This window comes from Atractosteus spatula, chromosome 19 (assembly GCF_055471065.1).
Source record: "Atractosteus spatula isolate fAtrSpa1 chromosome 19, fAtrSpa1.hap1, whole genome shotgun sequence".
Classification (NCBI taxonomy): Eukaryota; Metazoa; Chordata; class Actinopteri; order Semionotiformes; family Lepisosteidae; genus Atractosteus; species Atractosteus spatula.
This window is the reverse complement of record NC_142724.1, coordinates 8299599-8327330: the sequence shown is the minus strand read 5'-3', so window position 1 is coordinate 8327330 and position 27732 is coordinate 8299599. Positions and strand designations below refer to the sequence as shown.

At 39.3% G+C, this 27732-nt stretch overlaps 1 protein-coding gene across 1 annotated transcript; it reads left to right on the top strand.

Moving 5' to 3' along the window:
• The first annotated feature begins 1734 nt into the window (after positions 1-1734).
• On the top strand, positions 1735-27732 carry taf4a (TAF4A RNA polymerase II, TATA box binding protein (TBP)-associated factor). Its single transcript, XM_088937749.1, has 16 exons — positions 1735-2020; positions 2161-3174; positions 11156-11310; positions 11944-12063; positions 13759-13881; positions 15208-15330; positions 15607-15696; positions 16111-16344; positions 18566-18704; positions 19912-20026; positions 21123-21292; positions 22116-22246; positions 22556-22681; positions 23078-23134; positions 23458-23577; positions 26217-27732. Exons 1-16 carry the CDS (start codon positions 1789-1791, stop codon positions 26382-26384), a joined length of 3117 nt encoding a protein of 1038 aa, XP_088793875.1. The 5' UTR covers positions 1735-1788; the 3' UTR covers positions 26385-27732.

Below are 27732 nucleotides of genomic sequence, written 5' to 3'. Positions count from 1 at the left end.
TCTTTCAGGTGTGTGTTCAGCGAACAGTGAAAGGTACATGAGAACTAGTAAAAATCATTTTAAAAGGCTACAACATACTGAAGGAGAGACAGCTCACAGGAGAGAATATACCTATGTAATCTGTGTACTCTGTACATTTTCAGCTTCTTAACAGGTTAGTTGCATATATCTTGATTTTCAGTGTCGCTTATTCAGTCCTGCTTCCTCTGGCAATGTCTTGTTATACAGACAACACACTTCATACCTGCGCTGAAAGATAAATATACTGAAGTTGCAGAACCCATTTAACGTTCAAATTTTGACATAAAACCAGTGTGCATTATTTTAGCCCATATATCATTGCCAACAGATTTAGCTGAGGCTCTTATGCATTGCAATTTAAATTCTTTTTATTTTTTTTACCGCATTTAGTTTGTTTTCTGTATGACTACATTTTATGAACAGTCCTGGTTAAGCGTCTAAGCAAATCAAGGAATAAAAAAATAAAGTGGTGTAAGTAAAAACATGTATTATTGGTAAATAATACAATAATCACAACAGTACAAGGTAACTCATTTTATGTGGATTTATTTGTATGACCAATTTTGTCAACAGCGATTCACAAGAGGAAATGAAACACGTAACACGTTGCAAATCTTTAAATTCATACAAAATGTACAAATTCACACTGCGGGGGGGGGGGGGAAGAGAAAACTGAGCAGAACACGTGCGGCGAATTGGGGGCGTGAGCATTTTGAAAGCTCCACAGCTCAACAGATGGGAAGCAGGACGTACAGCTACAGCTTGAAGGGGTCGAAGAAACGGAGAGAAAGGAGCAGCCCTCATTTTTACTTGGACTGGGAAATGATTCGGCTTCAAACAAGGGCTCAAGGAACCTTAAAATCAGACACGGGAGACCGTCAAATCGACACTCCGAAAAGCCTGGCTGTGCCTCTCAGGTTGTAAATGGAGCACAGGATAAAATCCAGGTTTTCCTCGGATGAAGCGTCTAGCTTGGGTGCCGCCACCTTTCACATCTCCGCTACGCGGGTGTGACATCTCAAAGTCACTGTCTGTAAATAGTCTATTTAATAGAATGACAGTTGCACGGACAGAAATATACTTCCCCATTTTGTTTAGTGACCGAGTGCCAGAATTAGTTTATCAACAAACAAAATCAGTCATGCCCTCTTACGCTACTGCACCACAGGTCAGATACGGTTTAAAGAAACAACCAAAAAAATCAGTTCCGGTCTAATAAAGGAAACCGCTTTAACTCGCACCCACCGCTGAAATACACTTTACAGTATTACGAGATAACCCCCCATTAGTCTCGACAGCATGTACTACACGCTCTTGGCAGCACTCTCCGGTGTGGCGCCCTCACACACTCTCTGAACTTACTGAACAAAAACAACGCAGCCATCTTGAAACGCAAGTACAAAAAGCCGAAGCGCCAAAACAGAAAGTCTCTTCGATTTTTGCCAGATTCATATAACTCCAAACCAGCATTGAAGACTCGTAAACATCACTGCCTGTAATTTCCAGTTAGGTCCGTTATTTGCGTTAAAAAGTAACGCGGACACAGTAGCTTAATACTATTATACTTCAACCCCACCAGCTCCTCAACCGACGGTGCTGTATCATCCTCAACTTTCTCGATACTGACGCTTTCAGCCATTTGTCCCGCCCTTTAAATCTGGAAACAACCAATCAGAATACGCCGGAATCCCTATCCCCGTGACGTTTCACACCATTCGCGCGTGCGTGAGGCCGGGTAACCCCCCCCTCAACTCATAGCAGAGTAAGATGGCGGCGGGCTCCGATTTGCTGGATGAGGTTTTCTTCAACACAGAGGTGGACGAGAAAGTAGTTAGCGATCTGGTGGGGTCCCTGGAGTCTGAGCTAACCGGCTCGGGTCACGGGAACACCGACATAAGAGGTCAGGGGGTGGGGAACCACATCGCAAGCCCTGGGGTAGGAAGCAATGCCAATGTCCAGGAGAGCAAAATGGGACTTGCACAAGATCTGGCAAAAGCAGGTAATGTAACATAGTAAACGTTGTTTTGGTTTTTTTCTTTTCTGTTTCCGAAAGAGAAAATGTAAACGAGTGCATCCATTGCCATGCCTTTCAATGTGCTGTGATATTTTTCCCTCTCTGGTTTGTTTCCGTTCCAACAGGGGCTGGAGTGCAAGGGGGTGTTATTAATAATACGAGGTCCCAGGGTTCAGATATGGATGCAACAACAGGGATCACTTCATCGGCTGGGTCGGAGGCATCAGTGGGGCTCAGCCAAGGCAAAACTGTGGCTGTCAGTGCCATGGTAACCGCTGTGCCCAACCACGGAGCGGGCAACGGGAAAATCGGGACGTCTGCGGTGCAAACTTTGAATGGGAGTAATGTAGTAATGAACTCTCACAATTCAGGAAGTGCCGCTGTTTTCCCCGGGACGCCAGTATCAAGTGCTACGACTTGCAGCAGCAGCAGCAGCAGCACTGCACCTGCTGTCACAGTTGTCAACAACGGACCTGGATCGGTTGTGAAAGGAAATGTAAACGCTGTTTTGCCTTCAGCCTCAAGCACTGTCATACAGACCTCTTTCGTGAACGCGCAGAATGTTGTTACTTCGACAGTGATCTCGTCTCAGGCGACAAGTTTGGGAAGTGGACCTACAGTGACTCTAGTGCGGCCTCCGATGCACACGACCGGACCGGGTACGACGCAGAATGGGAGTACGAACAGTACGGTCTTGACTTCTGCGGTCAGTGTAGCGAGCCTGCCCGCCACGGTGGGATCTGGAATACCTTTACAGGCTCCGCTTTTAAACAGCAGCCAGTCGCCCGTGAGCGTGTCTGTGAGCGCCGGGGCGCAGGTGATCAAGTCGGAGTCCCCCAAAACTATCATCCAGACTACAGCGCAGGCAGTTGCGCCAGGTGTGGTGGCGAACGCCGGTAACTTGACTCTTGGTCAGCCTATGCAAAACGCTCTGCAGCCAGGACCTCCACCGCAGCCCAGTTCGGCCGCGGCTATCGGGAAGAGTCCGGTCTTGCAGAATGTAGCCAGGACTTCCACTCCGGGAGCAGTCGTGCCCGGTCCGGGCGGAATACGGACTATAGCTCCGCAGGTGTTAGCTCCCCGCCTGCCCCACGCACCGCAGAATCAGCCAAATATCCAGAACATCCAGCTTCCTCCAGGTAAGCCTTTAAAAGTTTTTTTTATTATTGAACACACCAGCAGTTCTAAACCTTGAAGAACTTTTAAGAGCTGTCCTTAATTCTAGACAGGATCATAACTCCTCCATAACTTAATAGTGACTGAATCGCTTTTAGTTCATGATTAGCTCAGCGTCTGAAGCCCAAGACAAATGTCATACACACATGCTGTCTGTGTAATTATATTCACGGTCTTGCTTGAATAAGTCAAGAGACTGCACCTTTTTCTTTACCTTTTGTCTTTTATCTTTCTCGATCATGTCGGTCGTTTTATTTTCATTAACGATAATGTGCGTCTCAAGAAGAGCGTCTGCTAATGCCCCTTTCAGATAATTCTGTGAATATGTGTAATTTTAAAGTTAGGGAACTAAAAAAAAGCTTATTTATAGCCTAAAGACCATAACGTATCCAAACGTTTTTGGTTCCAATGTGTACGTTTTTAAGTACTCAGACTTTTTTTCCTTGTTAAAGTGGCTGCTGCCACTACAATCTAGCAAATAGAAAGTTTGGCTTGGCAAGTCTTTAAACCGTGACAACTGATGAAATATAAACAAAGACAATGTATTTTGAAGTTTGTAGAACAAAGGTCATTATTGCACGTTAACTGTGTGTAACAATCAAAATACAGCAGATACTTATAAACCCGTTACGTGAATCTATCCAAAGCTGAGGCTGGTGTTTCTCTCTTGGAGAACTTTTCAGGAGAAAAAAAGTTTGAGCAGGAACTTTGCAACATATCACTTTGCAAGATAAACCTCTCAGTAAATATAAATGGCAGTTTAATTAAACAATGTAGTAGTAATAAATTACTCACAAACTGTTAAAATCAGGAACACAGGTGGCAGAAACAGTGATGACTGACAGAAGCAGTCCTCTGTGTGAAGTGTTTATTTTACACACTAGTAGACATGACTGAAGTTACCCTGTGTCCTCTGAGCTAATCAGTGTTCCTAGGACCTCTTGTGCCTTAGACAGAAAAGTGAATACTGTATTATTTCAGTCCTTTCAAATCTAAAGTCTTTAAAATCTGCTTGTTGCTGTTGTTCTAAACAGATAAATGATTACAGTGAGAATAAGTATTCAAAAGAGGTATGTAGGCCTTATGTGTAGTTAGCTCCACTGTGAAGAAAGGTTTTTACAGTAATTCAAAACCACAGTTAGTCTAGTTACTGCATCTGCTGGTTTTGTTAATTTTATTAACAAACTGCATACCTTTGTGAACAGTTAGCCCACACAGAGGCACTGACAGATTGCTTCTGTGGTCTCTGATTTTGTACCTAACTATGACTATTAAGCATGAAGGAGGCTTAATTTCAAGCAAGTTGTTGCCGTTGTTAAACTAAAGTCTGGATTAGCTGGTGTAAAAACCAAGTTCGTGTATAAAGGGGATGTTTAATCCACCGACGTAAAAAAGACTGAAGTTGTTGGTGGTTATGCTAACAGCTCCAGCTCAGAAATTGTGGTGGAAGAAGTGATTTAAAACTGCTAGGGACACTTACTACTTTACAGCACTCGGGCTATATATTCACGTCTCTTTATTTATAACAGTGAAAAGTAGGCCTGAGATATCCCTACATTGAATACTTCCTTGCCTTCTTTCTTATCCATCTCCCTGGGATATCAAAATACTGAGCTCAAGTTGTGTGATTCCGAAAAGTGCTAGGTGCCCAGTGTTACGACAGCGGAGTAAAAAGTGTCAAAACTATATGATTTAGAATGGGCTTAAATAGCAATGCGATGCGATGATTTTAGTACCTGTAAGTAAAAGATATAAGCGTGCCCCGATTAGGTGATGAAGATTACCCGATTGTGTCAGCTGGAATAATCAAAGGTGGCCTGTCGACGAGAGAGAGTGCCTGAAGAATGAGATGCTCTGTATCAGCCTCTGCAGTCCAGTCCCGAGAAACCAGGAAACCGGCCCTCCGAGGTCACGTCTTGGAAAGCTGTGGTTCGCCTCACCGGCCCGGGACTATCAGAACGGGACTGTCGGCTTCTTCTGTTGTCCCTCCACAGCAGAAGTTACAACATGAAACGTTCCGGAAAGAAAGATCACGCGTGTTGGCAGAATGACTGCAGTGCGCTTAAGGCCGTTCAAGATGTAACACGCTGACAGCGGAGTGACAAAACTCGCTGTCTTCTGTGGGCCAGAGAACGTCTGAGGGGGTGGCACGGTACAGTGTTTTATTCACCCATGAATGCTGTTTTTCCTGTCCGAAAGCAATGTGCAGAGCCATCGTGTTGAGCAGTATGCTGACTGTTATATTGTTCGGAATCTCACACCAACGGGCAGACTGATGGACGGGCGATGTTATTAGGAGGAACCGTCTTTATTATTTTTTAAATTAAAACTATTTTTTTTTGGTATATATTTCCAAATCGGAAAGGGCCAGTCATGAGTTTTTCACCATCCCAGCTCCAGCTCCAAGCTGTACCTTCTGCACAGGGGAGAATGAGAAAGTGAAGATCAGAATCCTCTGACACTTTCCTGCCACTTCACATTTTACATATAACAAGTAATATAGGCAGAGGCATGTTCCTGTACCACCAGCTCTGCTTGCCTCGAGCACCCAGGAGGTCCGTGCAGAAAATCACTGGGACTGAGCTCCCCTCCATTGACCGGATATATCTCGACCGCTGCCACAACTGGGCTCGAGCTATACTTCGGGACCCAATTCACCCTGGCCACGATCTGTTTTCACCCCTGGGTTCTGGTAGGAGGTATTGCAGTATCAGAACACTGACAAATAGATTCAAAATCAGTTTCTTCCCCCAAGCAGTCTGCATCTTAAATAGCTCAAATTAGCACCTGTACATATTAGCACCTGCACTTTAAGGTACTGCACCATCTATACTATGTCCTGTCTTGGCATGATTGTAATGTCTGTTGTCTAAGTTTGTGGTCCATGTCTGTTTGTTATTTGTGCCTATATTTTTTCTCTAATGTTACTGGTTACATCTGAATGAGTAAGCATTCCAAAGCACTTGTTGTATGTGGCAAATAAAGAAATCTTGAATCTTGAGGAGAGAGCTTTAGATAGCTGACTCCACCAGACCCTTGGTGACACTCAGTCAGCAGTGCATCATGACTTGGGAACTCCAGGAAAGCCTCGTGTTCTTTTGACACATTGCAACAGAACATCCATTGGACCAGCTCGCCAGTACCACCCTCAGGACAGACACCTTGGCCAGCTTCAATGGGTGGGTGGCGGAAAATCCCAGGGTCATGTATCAAGCCCATATGGCTGCTCTGCCGGGATTCAGTCAGTGCTCAGAGGGGTCCAGTCCGATATTAACTTTGAAAGTTTTTCCATTTTGACAGTGTCACGGCTCATACTGAAGACCTCTACTAATATTTCGATCATTGTGCTCGTTTTGTGTGATTTGCCTTTTCTGTTTAAAATATGTGATTAAATTGATTAGTCTTAATGGCATTTATTCAGTGTACATATATATAAACGGACCTGTACAAACACTGAATTGAAAAACTTTTCTAATTCTCCTCCGCTCTTTAGCATCTTGTGCTATGGCATGTCACCATGTTAATTTTTATAGATAATGGTCTTGAATTAGCTGTTTAGATAAACTTTGTTGTGTAAGAGTCAAATCTGTGGTTTATGAGGTCAGATCCTGTTTAGATGTTGTCCCTGTCTGCAGTGCTGTGCAGTGGTTTGACTGGTTTCAGTGAGAGTATGCTAAGCTAGTAGTTCACTTTGCTCACTCATGTGCGTTTAAATAGGCTGCCAATGATAGTGCTGTAGCAGGAGTAAAAACAATGTCCCGCTGTGTTGCAGCCCCAGAGAGCAACTTCCAACTACGCTAAACTGTAAAAGCTATCCGGGGAATACCATTTATCAAAGCTCTTAACTTTAGTGTTTGAATTGCTTCTTTTCACATAAAAAGCAGTCAACTAATTTACTTAATGTCCTGAAAACAAGTTTGTTTTTTAAGTTTGTAGCACAATTACTTTTGCCTACTGTTTTGTGATAGCCTCTGTGTAATATATTCTACAATATACCAAGAAATGAATATAGTAAACAATATAGTATAGCTATAGTAAACAATAATGTACTGCAGTTGATATTTTTAAATTCCATATTTGTATAGTAGACTAACACCAGAATTTAATACATTTAGTTGACCTAATTGTTTCATTTTATCTCCTGGGCCTCGTTTTCTTATTCTTTGATCATCATTGTTTTCCTACATGAAAAAAATGCTGTTTTCTTAAACAGCAGAAAAGTAAAATAATTAGTGTTCCTAGATCCTAGTGCTATAGATACAGGACTTGAAACTTAATAGTAGATATTGTGGTCAGATGTATAACATCTGTGTTAAGATAATTAAAAGGTTTTTTTCTGGTTCTGGATGTTGTCCTACAAAAAGTAATTTTTTATACTGTGTTTTGTGTCAGAATATTTGGGTTTTCTGATGGGTTATATGGATTTACATATTGCGTACTATAGTATTGTCTAACTGATTGTTGAGTCCTTTATTAGTGTGTATCTTGAAGTGATCATAAAAGTATTGTGATGAGGGTTGTGTGTTTAATGTAAACGTTAGAGACTTGGATATAACTAGGGAACCACAGTTTTTCTAATGTAGTACAGAGCTTTTAACGCTTGTCTGGTCTGATCTACTCAACACATTTTATTTTGAATAAATAATCTGAATATGTCCTCACAAACCATGCTTTCTTAAAAGTCACTTCGTATTTCTTTTAAAAAGTGTGTTAAACTGGATCACCTGGAGGTAATTTGCATTTCGGTGTGTAAAAAAAAAATGCAAAACAGTTATATCTTAGGCTGTTTGATTTAGTTCATTTTTCGATTGAAATAATATTAGTACTATATCTAAATTTTGAACTATTTTATTTCTGTGATATATCAGGTTTTAAAGAGATTGTGCATTCTCTTAACAGAACATCTGTTAAGGCAATCTAGTGTTTTATTAAATAAAAGACCAGTTTGACTTTACAGCAGCAAGGCATAAAACAAATAGCTCTCTTACAAGCAGATAATAAAATGTATGAAACACAGTAACATTTTTAATGCTAGCCTAATAGACCAAAAGACCAAAACACTAGTGAGCACAAGTTCACATGTTGTGTAAGTAAGTAAAATATCATATGGTTTTATGTGGTATAATTTTTAATTAAATTAAATTCAATTAAAATAAGGATGACTTACTTCAGATTTATAGTTTAATACTAGGTTGCATAATAAAACTATTTTATTATATAGTTTTTATAACAACTGAGAAGCTGGTATAAACTTACAGTTGCGTGCAAAGGTTTAGGCACAGTCAAATTGTTTCAGTAAATGTGAAAATGTTAAACATGACATCTTTCTGCAAATGTTAATGCAGAATAAGTATTTATTTACAGTTGTGTAGATATTTAAAATAATAAAAGAGTGAATATGACAAGTGCAAACATTTGGGCATCCTGTCAGTCAGTACTAAGTAATACCTCCACTAGAATGTTTTATCTGTCCACAGCACTTTGTTCCAATAAGTTTCTGGCTTATAAAGGTTTTGTTTTACATACTTTAAACATTGACTTTTGTGATGAGATTGAAGGAAAGGTTTCCTTCTGACAGCTCTCTTGTGCAGATCGTTTTTGTGTAAGCAACACTGTAGTGTGGACCTGTGAACAGCTACTTCAGTGTCGGCTAATCTTTTCTGCGGATCTGTGGATTCTGCTTTGCAGATCTTAACCAGTCTTTGAGCAGTTCTATCAGAGATTTTTCTGGGTCTTCCAGATCTTGCCTTGACTTCAACAATTCCCTTTAAGTTCTCACTTAATCTGTTTCTTAATAATGTTTCTCACGATGAAATTGCAAGCATTTGGAGATCATTTACAGCCTTGCCCTGCTTTGTAAGACTGAGTTATCTTTATTTTCAAGTCCTCAGAGAGCTGCTTAGGGGGACCTATGGTTGTTAAAAGCAGGCAGAACAACAATCGCAGCCTCAGAGGTTAAAAGGGTCAAAGTGTTTTAGAATTGTCTTCACCAGACATAATTTAAGGCTTAACGAGCCATAAGTAATGAATCGACTGGAAGGGTACCCAAACTTGTGCACATGCCACATTCACTTTTTTATTTTTTTCTGTTAAAATCAGTAAATAATAATTGTCCATTGCTATATTTAGAAAAATGTCATGTTTAAATATGTACCACGCAGAGGTTGCCCAATTCTTTTCACTTAAAGATTCAATGAAACATACAGTTTGGACGGGACTGCCTAACTTTCGCACACAATTGTATAGTGTAGGATGATACATAACACTCAGTGGTGCTGTTAGTTCCCACTGAAAGCACCTGCTCTGTATGATATAGGGAAAGTTCCCAGCTACTTTGGAACTATGAAGGGAAAAGTATGGTAAATTCAGGTTGCATTGGAAGATGTTTTTCATTTCTTATTTATACTATTCTTTATTTCTAAATCAAGAATTGCTGCATTTCAAGATAGTTGTCTTAATTTGAACGTCATGAAGAAGTACAGTAAATGTCTGATCCTTGCCTCTAAACGCACCATCTGATTGTAGGTCTTTATTGTAGGGGGTGTAGATCAAATACAGTAAACCCCCAGTTCAACAGACTTTGGATTTAACGGACAAAATCTTCTGAAGGGGAATTCTGTCTGTAAAATTGGAAATACCGGACTTTCCAATAACTGTTGGTGAATTGCTTATGATGGGTATTGTTTGTATTTCATATGCTTTAGCATATGAATAAAATGAATATTTTTTTAGAATTAAAAATACGAAAATGTTAACACAATGCAAATAAGTTAAAAGTTAAAATAAATACTAAATACGTTTAAAATTCAGCAATATCAAAGGTGCCCTATAGAGATAGGCCAGTTGCTTGTGATGGGTGTTTATGTTTCATATGCTTTAGCGAATTTTATATAGTTTATGATTTTATATAGAAATAAAGGGCTTTGGATACAATATGATAAAAGGCACAGAAACCATTTTAATTGATGTGTTCATTGCAATTTTTTAAAAAGAAAAATCAATAGATAAAGAAAACATTTTCATATAATTGTGTTTTTGGGCTGAAAAGATATATCTGTCTCTTTATATTTAACAGAATATTGAATACATAGTAAGGTTATTTACCTTAACAGCCAATGCAGATAGAAAATACTAGCTTTCACGAATAAAAAAACCCACACTTCTATTGAATTTATTTAATAACACTTGGTGCATAGTCATACCATTTGTAATTATCACTCTGTGTTTAAGAAAAGAAGACATACCCCTTTCAGAAGGTCCATTCACTTCTTACGTATGAACAAAATAGCGTGGAATCAACAGTTGACCTCTCTCTAAATTGCATGAGCACATTGGGTACTGCTGGTGTATTAAGCTTGTTAAAAACTGCTACCATTTTATCTCCTTACCTGGAGCACTTTTTCCCATACTTTAATGTTTTTCCGTAGCTCGTAAGTGGTTGCAGATGGTGATAACTCTGGTTATGACTGTGTCCTGTGCTTAAAAGTTGTACATCTGCAGCTAAGCAGAACAGACTGGCTGGATCAACACTACGAAGCAGATTTTCATTTTTGTCATTGTGTGTAGTTTTTCTTCAGCTGTACAAAGAAGGGGATTTGTGACAATATTTCAGTTGGGTGTTTTTTTTTTTATTTGTATTTTTCATTTACTGTACATGTACTGCACTTGATCTCTGCAAATCAGTCATTTATTTTAAACCTGCCTTTCCACACTCTCTCCTTTAAAAGATGCTTATCAGGATTATCAGGGGAGTGTCACATTCTTGTGAAAAGTGCAATATAAGTGTAAGGAATTAATATTATTATTATTATGTTGGTTGTGTTAATTGAGGTCACATTTGAAGGGTGTAATTTACCCCCCAAAAAGGAAACAAATATTAGCAGCAGCAAGGAGCTTTTCCTCCTTAAAAAGGTTTTTTTTTGTGTCCCCGTGTGTGCCTTGCAGGTATGGTTCTGGTGCGCAGTGACAGTGGCCAGTTGTTAATGATCCACCAGCAGACTCTGGCTCAGATGCAGGCCCAGTCCCAGTCCCAGAGTGCCATGGCTCCTCGCCCCTCCACACCCACCAGCACTCCCCCAGTCCAGATCACCTCAGTCCAGGTAACTACCCCCCTAGCCGAAGGGCCCACCCTGTCCCTCTGACTGTGCTGGGTGTCAAATGTATTTCATTTTAAGCATGTGTCCTCTTATCTTTTTCTCAAAACTTTAGATTTAGACTTACAAAACAGTAGAGCTGCTTGTGAGCAACTCAGTGTCTGTATTTTCCTTTTAGGACTTTTACTTTTAAGACGTGTTGAAGACTAGGTGAAAGTCAAATCTGTCTTAATAACCATAACTTAATAAAACCATAGAATCCAAAGAGTGTACTTTCTTTTTCATATCACTGTATCTCTTGTTATTGTAGCAAATTCACAGATACTAGGAAAATTATCTTTTTTTGGTGTACTGATGTTTTATTGAACAGACATGGCATAGGTAATGATAATTATAATTTGTGATCAGTAGTTGATTCACCAAGGGGGTATCTCCTTAAGCAAACAAATTAGTAGCATGTATGTTTTTTTTTTTAAAAAGAAAGTTGTACATCTGCAACAAGTGGTTTGATCACAGGGAAAGACATTGCTCTGCATGTGTTTTTAACACCTAGGGTTATAGAATATTTGAGAGCAGCATTTTTGCTTAAGGCAGTGTTTTGTTCATTATAACAATACCCTTTCTACACTTAATCTCCAGGCCCCTGGAACTCCAATTATTGCACGGCAGGTCACACCAACGACGATCATCAAACAGGCCTCTCCTGCACAGACAACAGTGCAAGCTACCACTACACTACAGAGACCTCCTGTCCTACAGGTACAATGCAACACTATGAGCAAAGGGTGATTATGCAGATTTTGCAGACCATGTTGCAGAGGTAACAGCCATTTTACAAAATAGTTTTTTTAAAGTCCCCCATGTTTCTCTCACCTGGGAGACAGAGGAGGGATTTCTTCCTTGGGTTAAATTCCTTGGTATTCTTGTTAGGGATCTAGTTAATTTCTAACTGTGTTGCCTAACAGCCCTTTGTCTCCAAATCAGATATTCAGTCCTCTATTCAAACTCACTACAAGTATTGTCCCTGAAAGGATTGTGTGATAAAAAAGTTATTATTTATTGTTGTGCTGGCTGGTCTAGATCTGATTACAGGCGGGCCTTATGTGTTATTTCTATGGATGTTTAGCTCTTTACATTTTGTATTTAAATTGAAATGTTTTGATATCTGAAAGAAGGCCCAGATTTAATCAGATCTTTGACCCTGTCACCAATGTGAATTGTAAGCTGAGACTTTTATGGTAGGTTTCATTCAGTGGGTAGAAACAAGTTGCCTCTGGCAATCAAAAATTCAGAGATCTAATACTGGATGTGCAAAAATTATTGGAAGGTGGATCAAAATTTGGATCATATTCAGGCCTAAATCTGGATTTATATACAAGGAGATTTATGTATAAAATATTTACTATGGCTTCCCAGTGATCCTGAATTGGAAGAAGCATTTAGAAACTGGATGAATGGAAATTCTCATTTCAGTTTTAATTTTTTACTTTCGAAAAAATAAAACTGTTTTTAAGCATAATGAAAGTTAGCATGATGATCTGTTTTTGTTATAACTAAGTTCTTTGTTTTTGCAGAGATTTGTATATGTAAAGACTATTGTAAACTTTTTATTAGTATGACAGCACAGGTTGAAAGTTATGTGGTTTTTCTTTAGATACAGATTTACCATCTTTCTTGTAAACTTAAAAAGGGTTCCTTTAATAGCTGTTTTATGGAGGTGCAGGTGTATGTCCAGTGAATTTAAGGACACATTACGTTCTTAGCTTCAGCTTCCGCTAGGTTTTTTAATTTAACAAAAACCTTTAATATTCTCCAAGAATTTCTCATAGAAGCCTCTGATGCAAGAATAAATCTCAAACTGTTGTAGACAGTTAATTTAGTCCAAATAATGCTTAACATGTGCAGTAATCCCTTGTCAAGCAGGAAGGTTACATTGCTGGAAATGCTTGCAGCAGTACTAACGATACTTTTATTTAGGAAATCACAATGACTACCACTTCTTTGCACAATCAAATATCAATAACCATCAAAGCCCAATGTAATTATCTACACCAGTATGTGCAGAATTTAAGAATGTGAGAGAAATTACGGACATGTCTGAGGCTGACTGAGAAAGAGCGAGATCAGGCCGCACGCGTGCTCGCAGTCTCTTTCTCATCCTCTCCTCCTTGAGGAAGCAAGCACCACAGCTCACAGATCCTTCTCGAACTTGCAGATGCTTAAAACTGGGGGTCATGCAAGGTGAAATGGTAAACAGAAAATTCTGTACGAGTACTCAAAAGTACTTCAGGTAAATTTGTGTGTAGCAAGGGATTACTGTATTCGTCTTTTAGCTCTATAAACTCAACAATGTAAACCCAGCGTCAAACCGTTCAACTACTAGTGATGGGACTAAAATAACCTGCCAACAGCCCCGGGACTGTTCAGTGTCTAAGTTGTGTTTTTTATTTCAAGAATCCCATTGTGCTTGGGGGGACAGCCACAGCCACATCAATAGGGGCCCCGTCTTCAGTGCAGCCAGGGGCCACCCAGCGGACCGTAACAGGGGCCACTGGGACCCCAGCCACCACTGCAACGGTAAGAGCCAGGGGCTAGCGCATGCAAACTTCTACTTGGGTTCGTGCTTCCTTCTTTTCTTGTTTTTTTTTTAAATATTATTCATTTCCGGAGCTTAGCACTGGACAAAATGAGCTCAGTTCAACGAGAATAAATGAGCACGTTTTATTGTGCCACCCTTAGTGAGGGGAAAAAGGGGTGCTGAGAAAGTGCCTGTTACTGGTTTGTGTGGTCGAAACCTGTTACTTTACACAAGTATCTCATTTACACAAGTTTTCTTCATTGCGCCCATCTACAGTGATGCATCTCCTTCACTGGGAAGCAAAGCGCTCCTTGCTAAAGCAGTAAGTTGTGTGTCTGTTGTTTTACATCAGTTTTGTGACGTATAAGCAATTCCTCTTGTGGATCACAAGGATTAGGAGTGGTGTGTGTGTTTTTGGAGGGGGGGAGTTACTCCAGGAATTCGACTGACCTAGTTTGAATCTGCACTGTGTTAAAACTGAAAATATGGAAAATGAAAACTTTCTTTTCTAGCACTATAGGGTACATTGTTGTTACAGAGATGATAAGCAAGAAGTGTCCCCAGCCACCTGCTGCAATTCATTTTTAAATTATTTCGTTATGCCCATAGCCACTTTCCAAGTTTGAATGTCCCTGATGGGACGTGGTTTGGAGAGGCTTCTGTTATGTTTTCATGTTTTCTTTTAAATTCTGTTTTCAAAGTCAAGCACAACATACTTACCATTTTAAATAAGAGTCCTGTCTGTTTAAGTACATGCTGGGTCTTTAACAGTGAGTACTCATTGTTTGCTGTATCATAATATTTGGGTAATGCCTATTGCCTGACTTGAGGTAAGCACTATTTGATCTGACAGGATGACATCTTTCATAAGATTAACTAGGCTTCAAGGTGATCTCAGAACACAAGATGAAAGAGTATTGTCCTCACATCTGGCAATAATTGCTTATCATGTTAATTAACCCTTTAATGGAAAGAGACTAGGTTTAAGATACTGTCGTATTAGTAATGTGGAAATTATTTTGATTATTTTGATAATTAGTCAAATTTGTCTGACAGTAGTTAAAAACCTTTTTCCGACACTCTACTGAGAGTGGATTCTATGTTAATTTGGAGGTAAAGATTAAAATATAAAATATTAAAAAATAGGTAATTGCATCTAGAGATTTTAAAATAAAAACATGAGAAAAATGTGTCTGCGCAGTGATGGAAATGACAGCAATACCTATTGTATCTGTGTAGTATGCTTAATTTAGCAATTTAACAAATTAACATGTGGACTGTTGACTTCTTCATACATATCTGACCAAGTGTTGTTTGCTTTGCAGGAAACATTAGAAAATGTGAAGAAATGCAAGAATTTTCTTTCCACGTTAATTAAGCTAGCCTCAAGTGGGAAACAGTCTTCAGAGACGGCTGCCAATGTGAAGGAACTGGTGCAGAACCTTCTGGTAAGAAAAACTGGTGCTCCTGACTGCACAGAGCTCAGGTCTTATGTATAGAACAATATCTTAAGCTTCAGCTAAAAAAAGCTTCCTGGAAATTTCCGAACACAGTTGTGTGTCGATTTGAGTATTTTCTCAAGTAGGATCTAGTGGATCTGTATGTTACCCTGATTCGTAGTGCCGGCACACTTGACTGCGCTTATTTTTTTTCAGCCTTCTGACTCTGTAATAAACAGGCTGAATTTGTAAGGTTTCACATTGCTTTCCATGCTTGCTTTACAGGAAGGAAAAATCGAAGCTGAAGATTTCACGAGCAGGTTATACCGGGAGCTCAATTCCTCACCTCAACCATATCTTGTGCCTTTCCTCAAGGTAAGGGTGGTGAGGCGTACATACAGATAATCCAGGAGCAGGAAGAGGACAGAGACATACAGGGACTGTTTTTTTTTATTATTATATTCAGTAACTTTTTCAAATGAATTGTATTTAACACAAAAAAACAGGAGCAAATATTTCATCTTCATTGTTGTGCAAGAAGACGGTATAATGATTGGCTTTCTTCAAGATTCCTTCCATTTTTATCATACAGTAGTTGAAGTGGGTGATCTGCAGTGTTCTTTCAGAAAGAGATCCACAATGTATATAGGAAGGATGATAGCACCAATGTAAATCAACTATTTGTCTTATAAATATGAAATACTTGATTTCCTGCATGTCCTGGAGTATCTATCTGGGATGCAATGTGGACTGATGCTGCAACATCTCTTTTTTTTTCTTGTTTTCCAGAGGAGTCTCCCTGCTTTGCGGCAGCTCACCCCTGACTCCACGGCGTTCATCCAGCAGAGCCAGCTCCAGCAGCCCAGCACACAGGCCACCACCGCCCTCACGGCAGTAGTGCTGGGCAGTACAGTGCAGCGGACAGCTGGCAAAACCACTGCCACCGTCACCAGCACCCTCCACCAGCCCGTCATCAGCCTGGCACAACCCAGCCACACCAAGCCAGGGCAGCCGGCACCGCTGGTAATAAAGCATCTCATACTGGAGGGGGCTTGGGAGTTACCTCAGTTAACTCGGTCTACGACTTGGGTCTCTGCACCACCTAGCCTTTTGAAGATTACCTCCTTTTTAAGCAGCACATAAGATATTTAGTTTAATCCCAGAGTTACAGGTTACTCCACAAGAAAAGCTTTTATCTTTATCTTTATTATTAAGTACTGAGTAGCTTGTGTAGTAGGCATGCTCACTCAGGTTACAGGTTGGCCCTGTAATCCAGATGTTTGTGGTTTGGGCCTGGGCAGTATCCAGGATTCCCCAGGTGACAGTGAACAGCTGGCCAAGCACAGCTGCTGCTGAGTTGGCTTTTGTAAGACAGGGTTTTCTGAGAGTGCTGCCCAACAGTGACGTCTGAGATGTGTTGCGCACACCTGTGTGTTTGCATAGATGATGGTGTTCCTAAGATGATAAACCTTGTCAATTCCATATCGGACGCTTTTGATGTGTGAATATACAGTGGTGTGAAAAAGTGTTTGCCCCCTTCCTGATTTCTTATTTTTTTGCATGTTTGTCACACTGAAATGTTTCAGATCATCAAACAAATTGAAATATTAGACAAAGATAACAGTAAGTAAACACAAAATGCAGTTTTTAAATGAAGGTTTTTATTATTAAGGGAAAAAAAAATCCAAACCTACATGGCCCTGTGTGAAAAAGTGATTGCCCCCCCTGTTAAAACATAAATCAACTGTGGTTTATCACATCTTTGGAAAGCTGAGTTCAATTTCTCTAGCCACACCCAGGCCTGATTACTGCCACACTTGTTCTCAATCAAGAAATCACTTAAATAGGACCTGCCTGACAAAGTGAAGTAGACCAAAAGATCCTCAAAAGCTAGACATCATGCTGCGATCCAAAGAAATTCAGGAACAAATGAGAAACAGAGTAATTGAGATTTATCAGTCTGGAAAAGGTTATAAAGCCATTTCTAAAGCTTTGGTACTCCAGCGAACCACAGTGAGAGCCATTATCCACAAATGGCGAAAACATGGAACAGTGGTGAACCTTCCCAGGAGTGGCCGGCCGACCAAAATTGCCCCAAGAGCGCAGCGACGACTCATCCAAGAGGTCAGAAAAAGCCCCACAACAACATCCAAAGAACTGCAGGCTTCACTTGCCTCAGTTAAGGTCAGTGTTCATGACTTCACCATAAGAAAGAGACTGGGCAAAAATGGCATGCATGGCAGAGTTCCAAGACGAAAACCACTGCTGAGCAAAAAGAACATAAAGGCTCGTCTCAGTTTTGCCAGAAAACATCTTGATGATCCCCAAGACTTTTGGGAAAATACTGACGAGGACTGTGGACTGACGAGACAAAAGTTGAACTTTTTGGAAGGTGTGTGTCCCATTACATCTGGCGTAAAAGTAACACAGCATTTCAGAAAAGGAACATCATACCAACAGTAAAATATGGTGGTGGTAGTGTGATGGTCTGGGGCTGTTTTGCTGCTTCAGGACCTGGAAGACTTGCTGTGGTAAATGGAACCATGAATTCTGCTGTCTACCAAAAAATCCTGAAGGAGAATGTCCGGCAATCTGTTCGTGACCTCAAGCTAAAGCGCACTTAGGTTCTGCAGCCGGACAATGATCCAAAACACACCAGCAAGTCCACCTCTGAATGGCTTAAGAAAAACAAAATGAAGACTTTGGAGTGGCCTAGTCAAAGTCCTGACCTGAATCCAATTGAGATGTTGTGGCATGTCCTTAAAAAAGCGGTTAAGGCTCGAAAACCCTCCAATGTGGCTGAATTACAACAATTCTGCAAAGATGAGTGGGCTAAAATTCCTCCACAGCGCTGTAAAAGACTCATTGCCAGTTATCGCAAACGCTTGATTGCTGTTGTTGCTGCTAAGGGTGGCCCAACCAGTTATTAGGTTTAGGGGGCAATCACTTTTTCACACAGGGCCATGTAGGTTTGGGTTTTTTTTCCCTTAATAATAAAAACCTTCTTTTAAAAGCTGCATTTTGTGTTTACTTGTGTTATCTTTGTCTAATATTTCAATTTGTTTGATGATCTGAAACATTTCAGTGTGACAAACATGCAAAACAATAAGAAATCAGGAAGGGGGCAAACACTTTTTCACACCACTGTAGCTATCATTATTTCCATTTAGTTTCATTGTAAAGTTTTGGAACATCACTATAATAAATGTGTTCTCTATTAACGTGTAATGCTCGTTTTTGGCAGATTCTTCAATCTCAACAGCAGGGGACAATGGTGCGGCCCCAGGTGACTTTGACACAGACGCCCATGGTGACGCTCAGGCCTCCTCACAGTCGGATAATGCTGAGTCCGCAGCCGGTGCAAGTGAAACAGCTTCAGACAGGTAATGTGAGATCGCAGGGGGTCCCTCACCTGTTCGAGACATCAAAGGGCAAGGTGCCGAGGTCAGGATAGGAAGATGAATGTGAGGAAAAAAGGTTAAAAAATAAATAAAAGGCCGACTCATAATAGAATGACTTTATATTACACAGTATCTCGTGTTGCTGAATCATCCCAAAGAGCTGGTATTAAAAATATGAACCAGTATCTTTAGTTTACACTGTTTTAAGAAACATCCTCCCCCAAGGTCAGTTCAAATATTTTATTGTCCATTTCTTTCTCTTAAATTTGTGATGAAGTAAACTAATTCTAAGTACAGCATTAAAACGCCAACAGTTCCTATATTCTAGGTCCTGGTGGTTCAAAAGTGTTTACAGCAGCATCATTTTTCATTGTGTAACAAGAAGACTGGAGCTACCTCATTGTACTGCCGACCAGTTCTGAGATACTATCGTTAAGGCTTGAATGTGATTTTAATAAGTTATATAGTCAAATCTATATATATATATTATAGTTGTCCATTGACAACTTCATGATCCTGTAAGCCACTTGTCCTCCTGGTTTCTGAGTTTTAACTGATTTTCAGTAGATGGAATCTCATTTCCCTTTGACAGGCTAAGCTATGAAAGAACACATCTAGCAACATAATGCATCTTTTGTGTGTAGCTTGAGGCTATTAGATGCTACACATTGCACTAAATATGCTAACTGCTGTTCAGTTCCAACTCATTTTTTGTGAGTCCTGAGAAATGCTGCCACCTAGTGCTTCATTACACACCTGCATGAATGTGCACTGGTGGGCAGTAAACTACTGTACTAAGCTCATGGCAGCAGCCATTAGTGTCAAAAACTAATTTCATTAAGAGTCAAAATATGCTGTTAGGTTAGGAATTTATTAAAACTAGAGGTCAGGAAAGTTCTGCATTGATGCTTATGCAGGGTTTAATTAAAGTGAAAAGAAATTGCTTAGTTTTAAGTTACAAAATGGTGTTTCAATAGATGTAGATTGTAAAGCTTTAAAAATAATTGTATGGAATTAGCACGCAACGTCACCTTAACATAAATAAAAAATTTCCAGCACACTTAAGAGCTCTTATCTAGACTTTAAACAAGATTAAGTCTTGGAACTTTTCTTGGTGAAGCCGTGATTTCTGAGTCTCTCATTTTAGAATTTGCTAATAGCAGCTCTTTCATCAATCCATCTTTTGCAGTCCCCATGGTAAAACAGACAGTATTACCAGGTACCAAAGTGTCTCCTGCTTGTCCAGCACTGACATCACCAGCTCAGAAGAATAAAATGAAGGATGCAGGGGGAGGGTCTTTCCGGTAAGCAAACAGGAGGCATCATACATTTCCTAACAGAGCCCCAGCCTAGTATTCTCATCACAGTATTGCTGGCAGCTGCCCAGTGTGGCTGTACCAGTCACAAGCCGAGGGACAGTGTATACTCGCCAGAGAAAGCAGAGTGTCAGCAGCTCTTCAGCTTAAAAGTGGAACATACGTACGATTTAGATCTTACAAGAAATACCTTCCACGGTTATGGTATTTTTTAAGAGTAAGCAAGTTGCTGTGAGTTAAGGTAATGTCGATATACTGTATACTTATCCATCTATACACCTGTTTCACTGGTGAAAATATAGCGCAGCTGCACTGATAAGCTGAGAAATAGAGGGGAAACATCAATCCGTGACTGCTTACTTTCATTAGTGAATTGCTCTATATTGTGAAGTATATTAAAGCTTAAGCCTTTATTCAGCATGCATATGGCCTGTGTAGGGTGTCCTCAGGTATGAACTTGCTATATTAGTAATGATTCCAATTCCTGAAAGGAGCCTGGCTACGTCAGAGTTTAGAGGTTTCTCAGAGTGAAGTAAACCCAAGCCCTGTTAAATTGTGAGTCCCAGGCACATCCGTAACTGCAGTACTAGCTGAGGCAGATGATGTAGCCTGATCCAGAGCTTTAATTGATGGTGGCAGGAGGCCTGTCTTTTCTTGATTAAACCAATCAAATGTATGTGTTACACTTAAGCCTTTCCAGATTCTACTTTAACTATGTAGTAAAATCTCCTTGGTTTTTTGGGGTGTAGTGTAAAGGTTCAGAAAGGCAGGTTTTTCCTCTCTTCAGATGTTCATCGTAATGGAAAGAAAATGAAATGTCACCGTATTTAAATATAATTGTTTTATTTTCATATTCTCTTGGTATTTGTGATGTTTAGTTTTTAAGGATAGAGTGCAGTTTATATATCATTAAGTTAATTGTCTTCTGAAGACCCTTTTTACTATTACCATTTTACAGTGCACTAAAGACCCCTATTTAATACCTGAAAGGCAATATAAGATACTTACCATACTTAGTCTGGTGCTAATTCACACACCTTGTACACACCAGCCCTGCTCATAACTCCTATTTCTTCCTCTTCAGGGATGACGATGACATTAACGACGTGGCCTCGATGGCCGGCGTCAACTTATCTGAGGAAAGTGCCAGGATACTGGCTACGAACTCCGAGCTTGTGGGCACGCTGACGAGATCCTGCAAGGACGAGGCCTTTCTTTTCACATCCTCTTTACACAGAAGGATATTAGACATAGGTAAGTAATAGTCATCTGTCTTTGGTCCTTGCAGTATACATTTAAGATTTCATCAAAAGCATTATTCATTTGTTGACCAAAGAACTGACTATTTCATTTTTTTCATGACCTAACATGTGGATCCATTAACCTAAGAGAAAGACTTGAATGTACCATTACAAAGAACATATAATCTTGACCCCAATAACCTTTGACAAATTTGATCTATAACCTGTATTCATATGGTTAACTGGTCAACTGTTACATACATGTTTGTGGTATAAAATATGGAATACTATGATACATTTGTACCCCTGCTAGCTCTGTTGGTAGAGCATGAGTCTCATACTCTCAGGGTAGTGGGTTCGTGTCCCACGTCGGGCGCCAGGTCCTCCATGTTGGAGGTTGGGCACATGGCTAACAACCCTGTCCCGTAAAAACCAAATGTTATGGTAACATCAACAGGACGCTGCTGCCACTATTTGCCGAAAGGCATAACGGGCAAACATCCATCCATCCATAAATGATACATTTGTTTAGTATAATGCTCAGAGTATGTGCTGGTTTGATAACTAACTATATATCTTTGGGAAAGAAATACAGTAAAATGATAGCGAGTCATGTTCTCTGTTGTTTGAGACGATAAATTTACTTTCATATGATTTAAAACATTTAATTTCTGTGTTTCTCATGTCTTAGTTACGTCTTGATCAAGGAGATCCCACAATTTTTACCACTAGCATATAAACTGCTTGCAAATATTACGTGTGACCCATTATTGTGATGCACACAGCTTAATTAGATATGGATTCAAAATCTAAACTATTTTATTTGTTCTCTTTAGGTAAAAAATATGGAGTAACGGAACTTGGTCCAGAGGTGGTCAACTTTGTCTCACACGCAACACAACAAAGGCTGCAGAACGTAATAGAGAAAGTGTCAGAGATTGCACAGCAGAGAAATATGTCGTTCAAGGTAAGACTGGTACAGCACTGGTACACCTTTATAACTTGTAAAAGCAGTGGCTCTTTAGATCATATGTTATTGAATATGAATATCATTGATGTACATGTTGGGATCATGTACAGATCTGTACAGGTTATGTAAATCTTAGTTAAGAGCATTTTTTAAAATACGTCCAGACTTCATAAGTCACAGGTTTTTTCCATTCTTTTGTAGAATTTTGCAAATGATCCATTGCCATTTGTATGATTCAACTAAAGTGAGCACTGCGCAGTTTTGAGTGCGCGGCTTGGGTCCTGATCTCTAGTGGTTCTGTTGCAGGAGGACGATCGGTACGAGCAAGTCAATGATGTGCGCTCCCAGCTGAAATTCTTTGAGCAGCTAGATCAAATCGAGAAGCAAAGAAAGGAGGAGCAAGAAAGAGAAATCTTAATGAAGGCAGCAAAGGTAAGGGAATGGCCTAAAACAAAAAAATGCCACAGTTGGATTTTGCCTTGGAGTCGTAACTATCATGACCTTGCAGTGGAAAAACTTTTTTTAAGAAAAAGAGTTTACACTAACGATGTTCTGGTTTTTGTGCCACGTTGCTCAGAATCACAAGTTTAATTTAAATTGAGATTTGTTTTCAGGATACATTCATCTTCTTGGGAAATGTCATTGATTTAAAAAGCGCTGAAGTATATGAGTATATCTGACTCCAGTGTGATACAGTTGAAGCGACAGTCCAGATCTCGAATGAGTGGCACGGAACAGAATCCAGTCCTGTCTTTTTCTAACATTCGTCTGTGAAGAGCTGTGCGAGCTGGTGATGATATGTTTGTACTGTGCGTTGTTTGTCTGCAGTCTCGATCTCGACAAGAAGACCCAGAGCAGCTCCGGTTGAAACAGAAGGCCAAAGAGGTAAGCAGATCCTTCAAGACGATTGAAGCGTTTGACGTGATTGTCTTTCCTGCTTCGAAGTGAGTGAAGAAAAACAGTTTTTAGTGAAGGGAATATTGCTTCACAATCAGAATGAGTTTCAAGTGTACATTTTCATTATTTTATAACTTCATAGATAACAGAAATGATTGTGTGTCTCCTAGTGATGTACTGAAACACTCCTGATGCAGTCCCTGTCCTTGATGGAACTGCGAGTTAAATTCCCTCACTCGAAACTGTATTGTGAAAGGGGGGCAGCAGGGGTGCCAGAGCTAGCGTTGACGTGTGTGCATGCTGTTTCACAGATGCAGCAGCAGGAGCTGGCCCAGATGAGGCAACGGGACGCCAACCTCACAGCGCTGGCTGCCATCGGGCCCAGAAAGAAAAGGAAACTGGACTCTCCAGGATCTGGGGCCGGAGCTGAGGTACGGGTTTTTCACTTTTGTGTTCCTGCTTTACTAACGTAAGAATCAGCACATGTTATAGGAGTGTAGAATAAGTCAAAATAAGTAGCAAATTAATCGGGGCAAATCAAATCGCCTTAAATATCCTCTACAAACAAGCAAAGTGTATTATGGATTGCATCTCTCACCCACTCCACTTTTAGTGCACACTTCTCCCATCTGGGAGACGCCTCTGTGTCCCCAGGTGTCATTCTAACACACAGGAAATCTTCCATCCCCACTGCAGTGTCTTTCAAACAATGTGTCGTAACTATCTTGCTGTAACACTGTTGCACTGACTTCTTGGTTGGTAAAAGTTTGTCTGTCATTGTGTTATGTTGGGAGGTAGCTGTAAAATAAATTTCCCCAAATGGGACAATAAAGCATGAATAGAATCCCAGTTAGTGCACCCGAAAACTATACCCATGATGAGCTGCAAGTCCTATAAATCAAATTTAAGTTTTATTCAATTTTGTCATTCCCAAGATAATTTTTTTCCACAGTGAAACCAGAGCTTATGAATCTTGAAACGTGTTTCTCGTTTGTCTTTTTAACTTTGTCGCCTTCTATAAAGAGCAGTGCTATACTGTTCTGTGGTTTCTTACTGCACCTGATATTATCTTGACATTATATACAGTAAATTATTCTTACTGACGTACTAATAAATATTGAAGCTTGTTAAAGGTTAAACTGTTCATTTTAAGAACAAAGGAAAGTTTTTATTCTATTGTGTATTTTATGCCCCTGCATTGTCTTAGTTTATGGCTCCCTCTTCTGGGTTAAATTTGTTACTGCATTGTCCATTATTTTTAAAGGTCATGCCTCTGGTAGTATTTTACTCTTGAGGTGAGGTTAGTGGTTGCAGAAATGTGCTAAGTAAATTAATATTCAGAAACATTTTCATATCTATTTTTTACTAGCACGGTAACTTCTTTCTCATGGAAATATTATTTTAAGATATTTTGTCTTCAAAGTGTCAAGAACTTATAAGGTTCAAAAAGTGGCATTAGTAACAAGTGTTAGTAACAAAAAGTGGCATTAGTAACAAACATGCAGTATAGCAAAAACAGCTTTAGTAGCAAAGGAATTTGAAACAATTAATTAATTAACACAACATACTTGTACTTGATAAATAAGGAAAATAAGTAATAACCATCATTACAGAATATAACATATGTCTATATTATTAGAGCTTGTTTACTATTATATTACTCTGTTCATGAAAAACATTTACTCAATTCAAGTGACCATTTCATGCAATTCCTGCTGAAAAAACTCAACATTATCAGTCTACATCCTTACGAATTGGAGTGAAACAAGACTTGTAATATGGCACGCAGCACATCAACCATGTGGAGATTACATAGTACTAATAGACTGTAATTTACAATCACCTGTAAGTACACATTGTTAGCATTGTTTATAAATAATTAATACAGAAGACAGTGTTATCCAGGGGGACTTAGAAGAGTTGACAAGTTTAATGTAGAATAAAATTACATAAACCCTGATTGGATCTGGAATAGCTGTACTATAAAGGACTCCATTTAATCAGGTGTTCAGTCAGATTTTAGAACAAAAATGTTCTTCAATATCAAGATTCAATTATGTGTTCATTTTATGCATTCATGGGACTTTGTTGTTTTTCTATCTTTTAACTCATTTTACAGAGTGCACCTTTTTTTAGCATGCAAAAAGTTATTGCTCTTTTTAGGTCCATTGCCTTTCCATCTCTTTATCACAGATTTTGATTCTAGTAAAGTTAAACACTAACAATAAGACTTAGATCCGTGGATGGAGAAGACACTTTGGCAAATTAAATCTAACATGGACAAAAGTGATCCATCCTGAATGTATGCATACAAACAGAATGTATTATATGGGTGACTTTAAACAGCTAGAAGCTATTTGTGAAAGGGCTCTGGATTTTTATATGGATACCTCTGTATCCTTACCACTACAATGTGGGGAAGCAGCAAAAATAGCAGAATGTTTGGTCCAGTTTTTTAATGCTTTCGTAAGACCGCATTTACGCTATTATGTTCAGTTCGCGTCCCCATACCAAAGAAAATGAATATTTTAAATGTAGAAAGAGTATACAAAAGAGGCAGTAATAATGAGTCTTGGTATCAAGGGATTATTATATGCAGATATGCAGAACTAAAACTCTTCAGTCCAAAACAAAGGAGACAGAGAGAACATTTGATCTATGTGTATCAGATGGTAAGAGGGATCTATAGAGAAGGCCGACCCAAGAGACTTTCAGTCTCGGCAATGAAACCAGGACACTGGGTCATAAATGGAAGCTGAAAGGAGATTAATTTAGGAGGGAAAACACATAATGTTGTGAATATCTGGAACAGGCTTAGAGGATAAGAGGAAGGCCTAAAACCGGCTCTTTTTCAAAAAGCAGCTAGGGGAAAATTTAGCCACTAAAACTAGAAAACGAGCAAGATGGGCTGAATGGACTCCTTTCGTTTGCATACTTCCTTGAGTCTCACGGTCGAGGGGCGGGCCCTTCGAGTGAGTGGCAGGTCGTGCGGGATATCCCGCTCGCGAACGTATCGCCGCAGGCTGGCTGCTGGGCGGTCTCACAGGCGCTGTCCCCCCCCCCACTGCAGGGCTCGGGCTCCCACGCGTCTCTACCGGGCAGCTCCAGTGCGGGCGCGTCACGACAGTTCACACGCCAGCGGATCACTCGCGTCAACCTCAGGGACCTCCTCTTCTGCCTGGAGAACGAGCGGGAGACCAGCCACTCGCACCTCCTGTACCGTGCTTTCCTGAAATAGCACCGGCTGCTGGCTTTCTGTAGGCAGGAGGCGTTCATGGGACTTTCCTTGTTTGTGTCTTTTAATAAATGATATATATAAATTTTACAGAGAGCGCCTTTTTGTAACACGCAAATGGACAAATGTACAAAATTATACATAAAGAAATCCATTTTATATTTCTGTTTATTCAAAAGGTTCAGTTAAAATTTCTATAAAATTGTTACTGTTTTATTATTACTATTATTTTATTACTTTATTATTATGGCCTGTGGATTCTTTTAACTGGACAGATAATTGTTACTCATCATTTACTGAGTTGCCTTCTTGCCAAAATAAGCCATATATTCGTACCTGATCTTACAAGGCTAAGCAATTAATCAGCTACTCGTTTTACTGATTTTTTTTCCCACTGTTTTGACCTCAGATTAATTTAAACTTTGTCTGGTGTGTTTTTTGTATTTAAGATTTTTAATCAAATTAATGGTTATTTATCTGTCCGTTTGCTTTAAGTGTGTGAATTGAGAAGATTATATAATCTCAATAGCTATTGTCAATTTAACGCATGGTTTAAAGGCCTCTTGAGCCTACACAATTGTCCATAGTTTGAATAAAAAACAACACATTTGATACATTTCCTAAAACATTTTTAAAGATGACTTTAGTAAATTCTTTGCATAAATCTAATTTAATTGCACTGTTTTGGTTTTTCTATTAAAAACAATTTGATTCAGATATGAAAGATGTGTCACTGAGATTGCCGAACTGTTTTTAAATATGAATTAAATGTAGAAGATAATTTCTGGGAATTATTGCCAGTAATTGTATATAACTTTGGCACATAAAATACTATGTACACCATAATTATTTTGCTAAAATGGACTGCATTCAATTACAGACCTACTTTCAAGCAAACAAGAAGCCAGAGGGAAGTCCCCCATTCTTACCTATTTTTTTATTAAATATACTAATTGTTTCTTTATATTTTTCTCAAGTATTGTATTAAAATTGTTTATCAATAGTACTTTTATGATTGTAAATACTTTTGTTTTCCTTTTTCAATGTGTAATTATATGTTAGTTATTCAATGAACAAGACTTTTCAAATGCTATGTTGTTCAATGAACATTATGTGTAAAGTCAATGCTATCCAGTATTTTTACCAATGTCTGGTAACTGTTACACTTTCCCCTTTGTCTTTTACAGAGAAGAAAGAAAACAAAATTCAACTCATATATATCCCTCTTTTCATGTAAATTTTGCACAGTCACTTGTTTATATGTAAATATTTTACCTAAAAAAGTTTTTAATTGCTATTGTTTTATATAGGATTGAAAGAGAATTAACTCCTTCATTAAAAAAAACAAAAA

What these genes read in the sequence shown, in the direction of transcription:
- taf4a (XM_088937749.1), top strand. Translation starts at nt 1,789, where the DNA reads ATGGCGGCGGGCTCCGATTTGCTGGATGAGGTTTTCTTCAACACAGAG. An exon ending in ATCTTGTGCCTTTCCTCAAG is followed by an intron (nt 15,697 to 16,110) that starts GTAAGGGTGGTG and finishes CTTGTTTTCCAG; the next exon opens with AGGAGTCTCCCTGCTTTGCG. An exon ending in CAGGGCAGCCGGCACCGCTG is followed by an intron (nt 16,345 to 18,565) that starts GTAATAAAGCAT and finishes CGTTTTTGGCAG; the next exon opens with ATTCTTCAATCTCAACAGCA.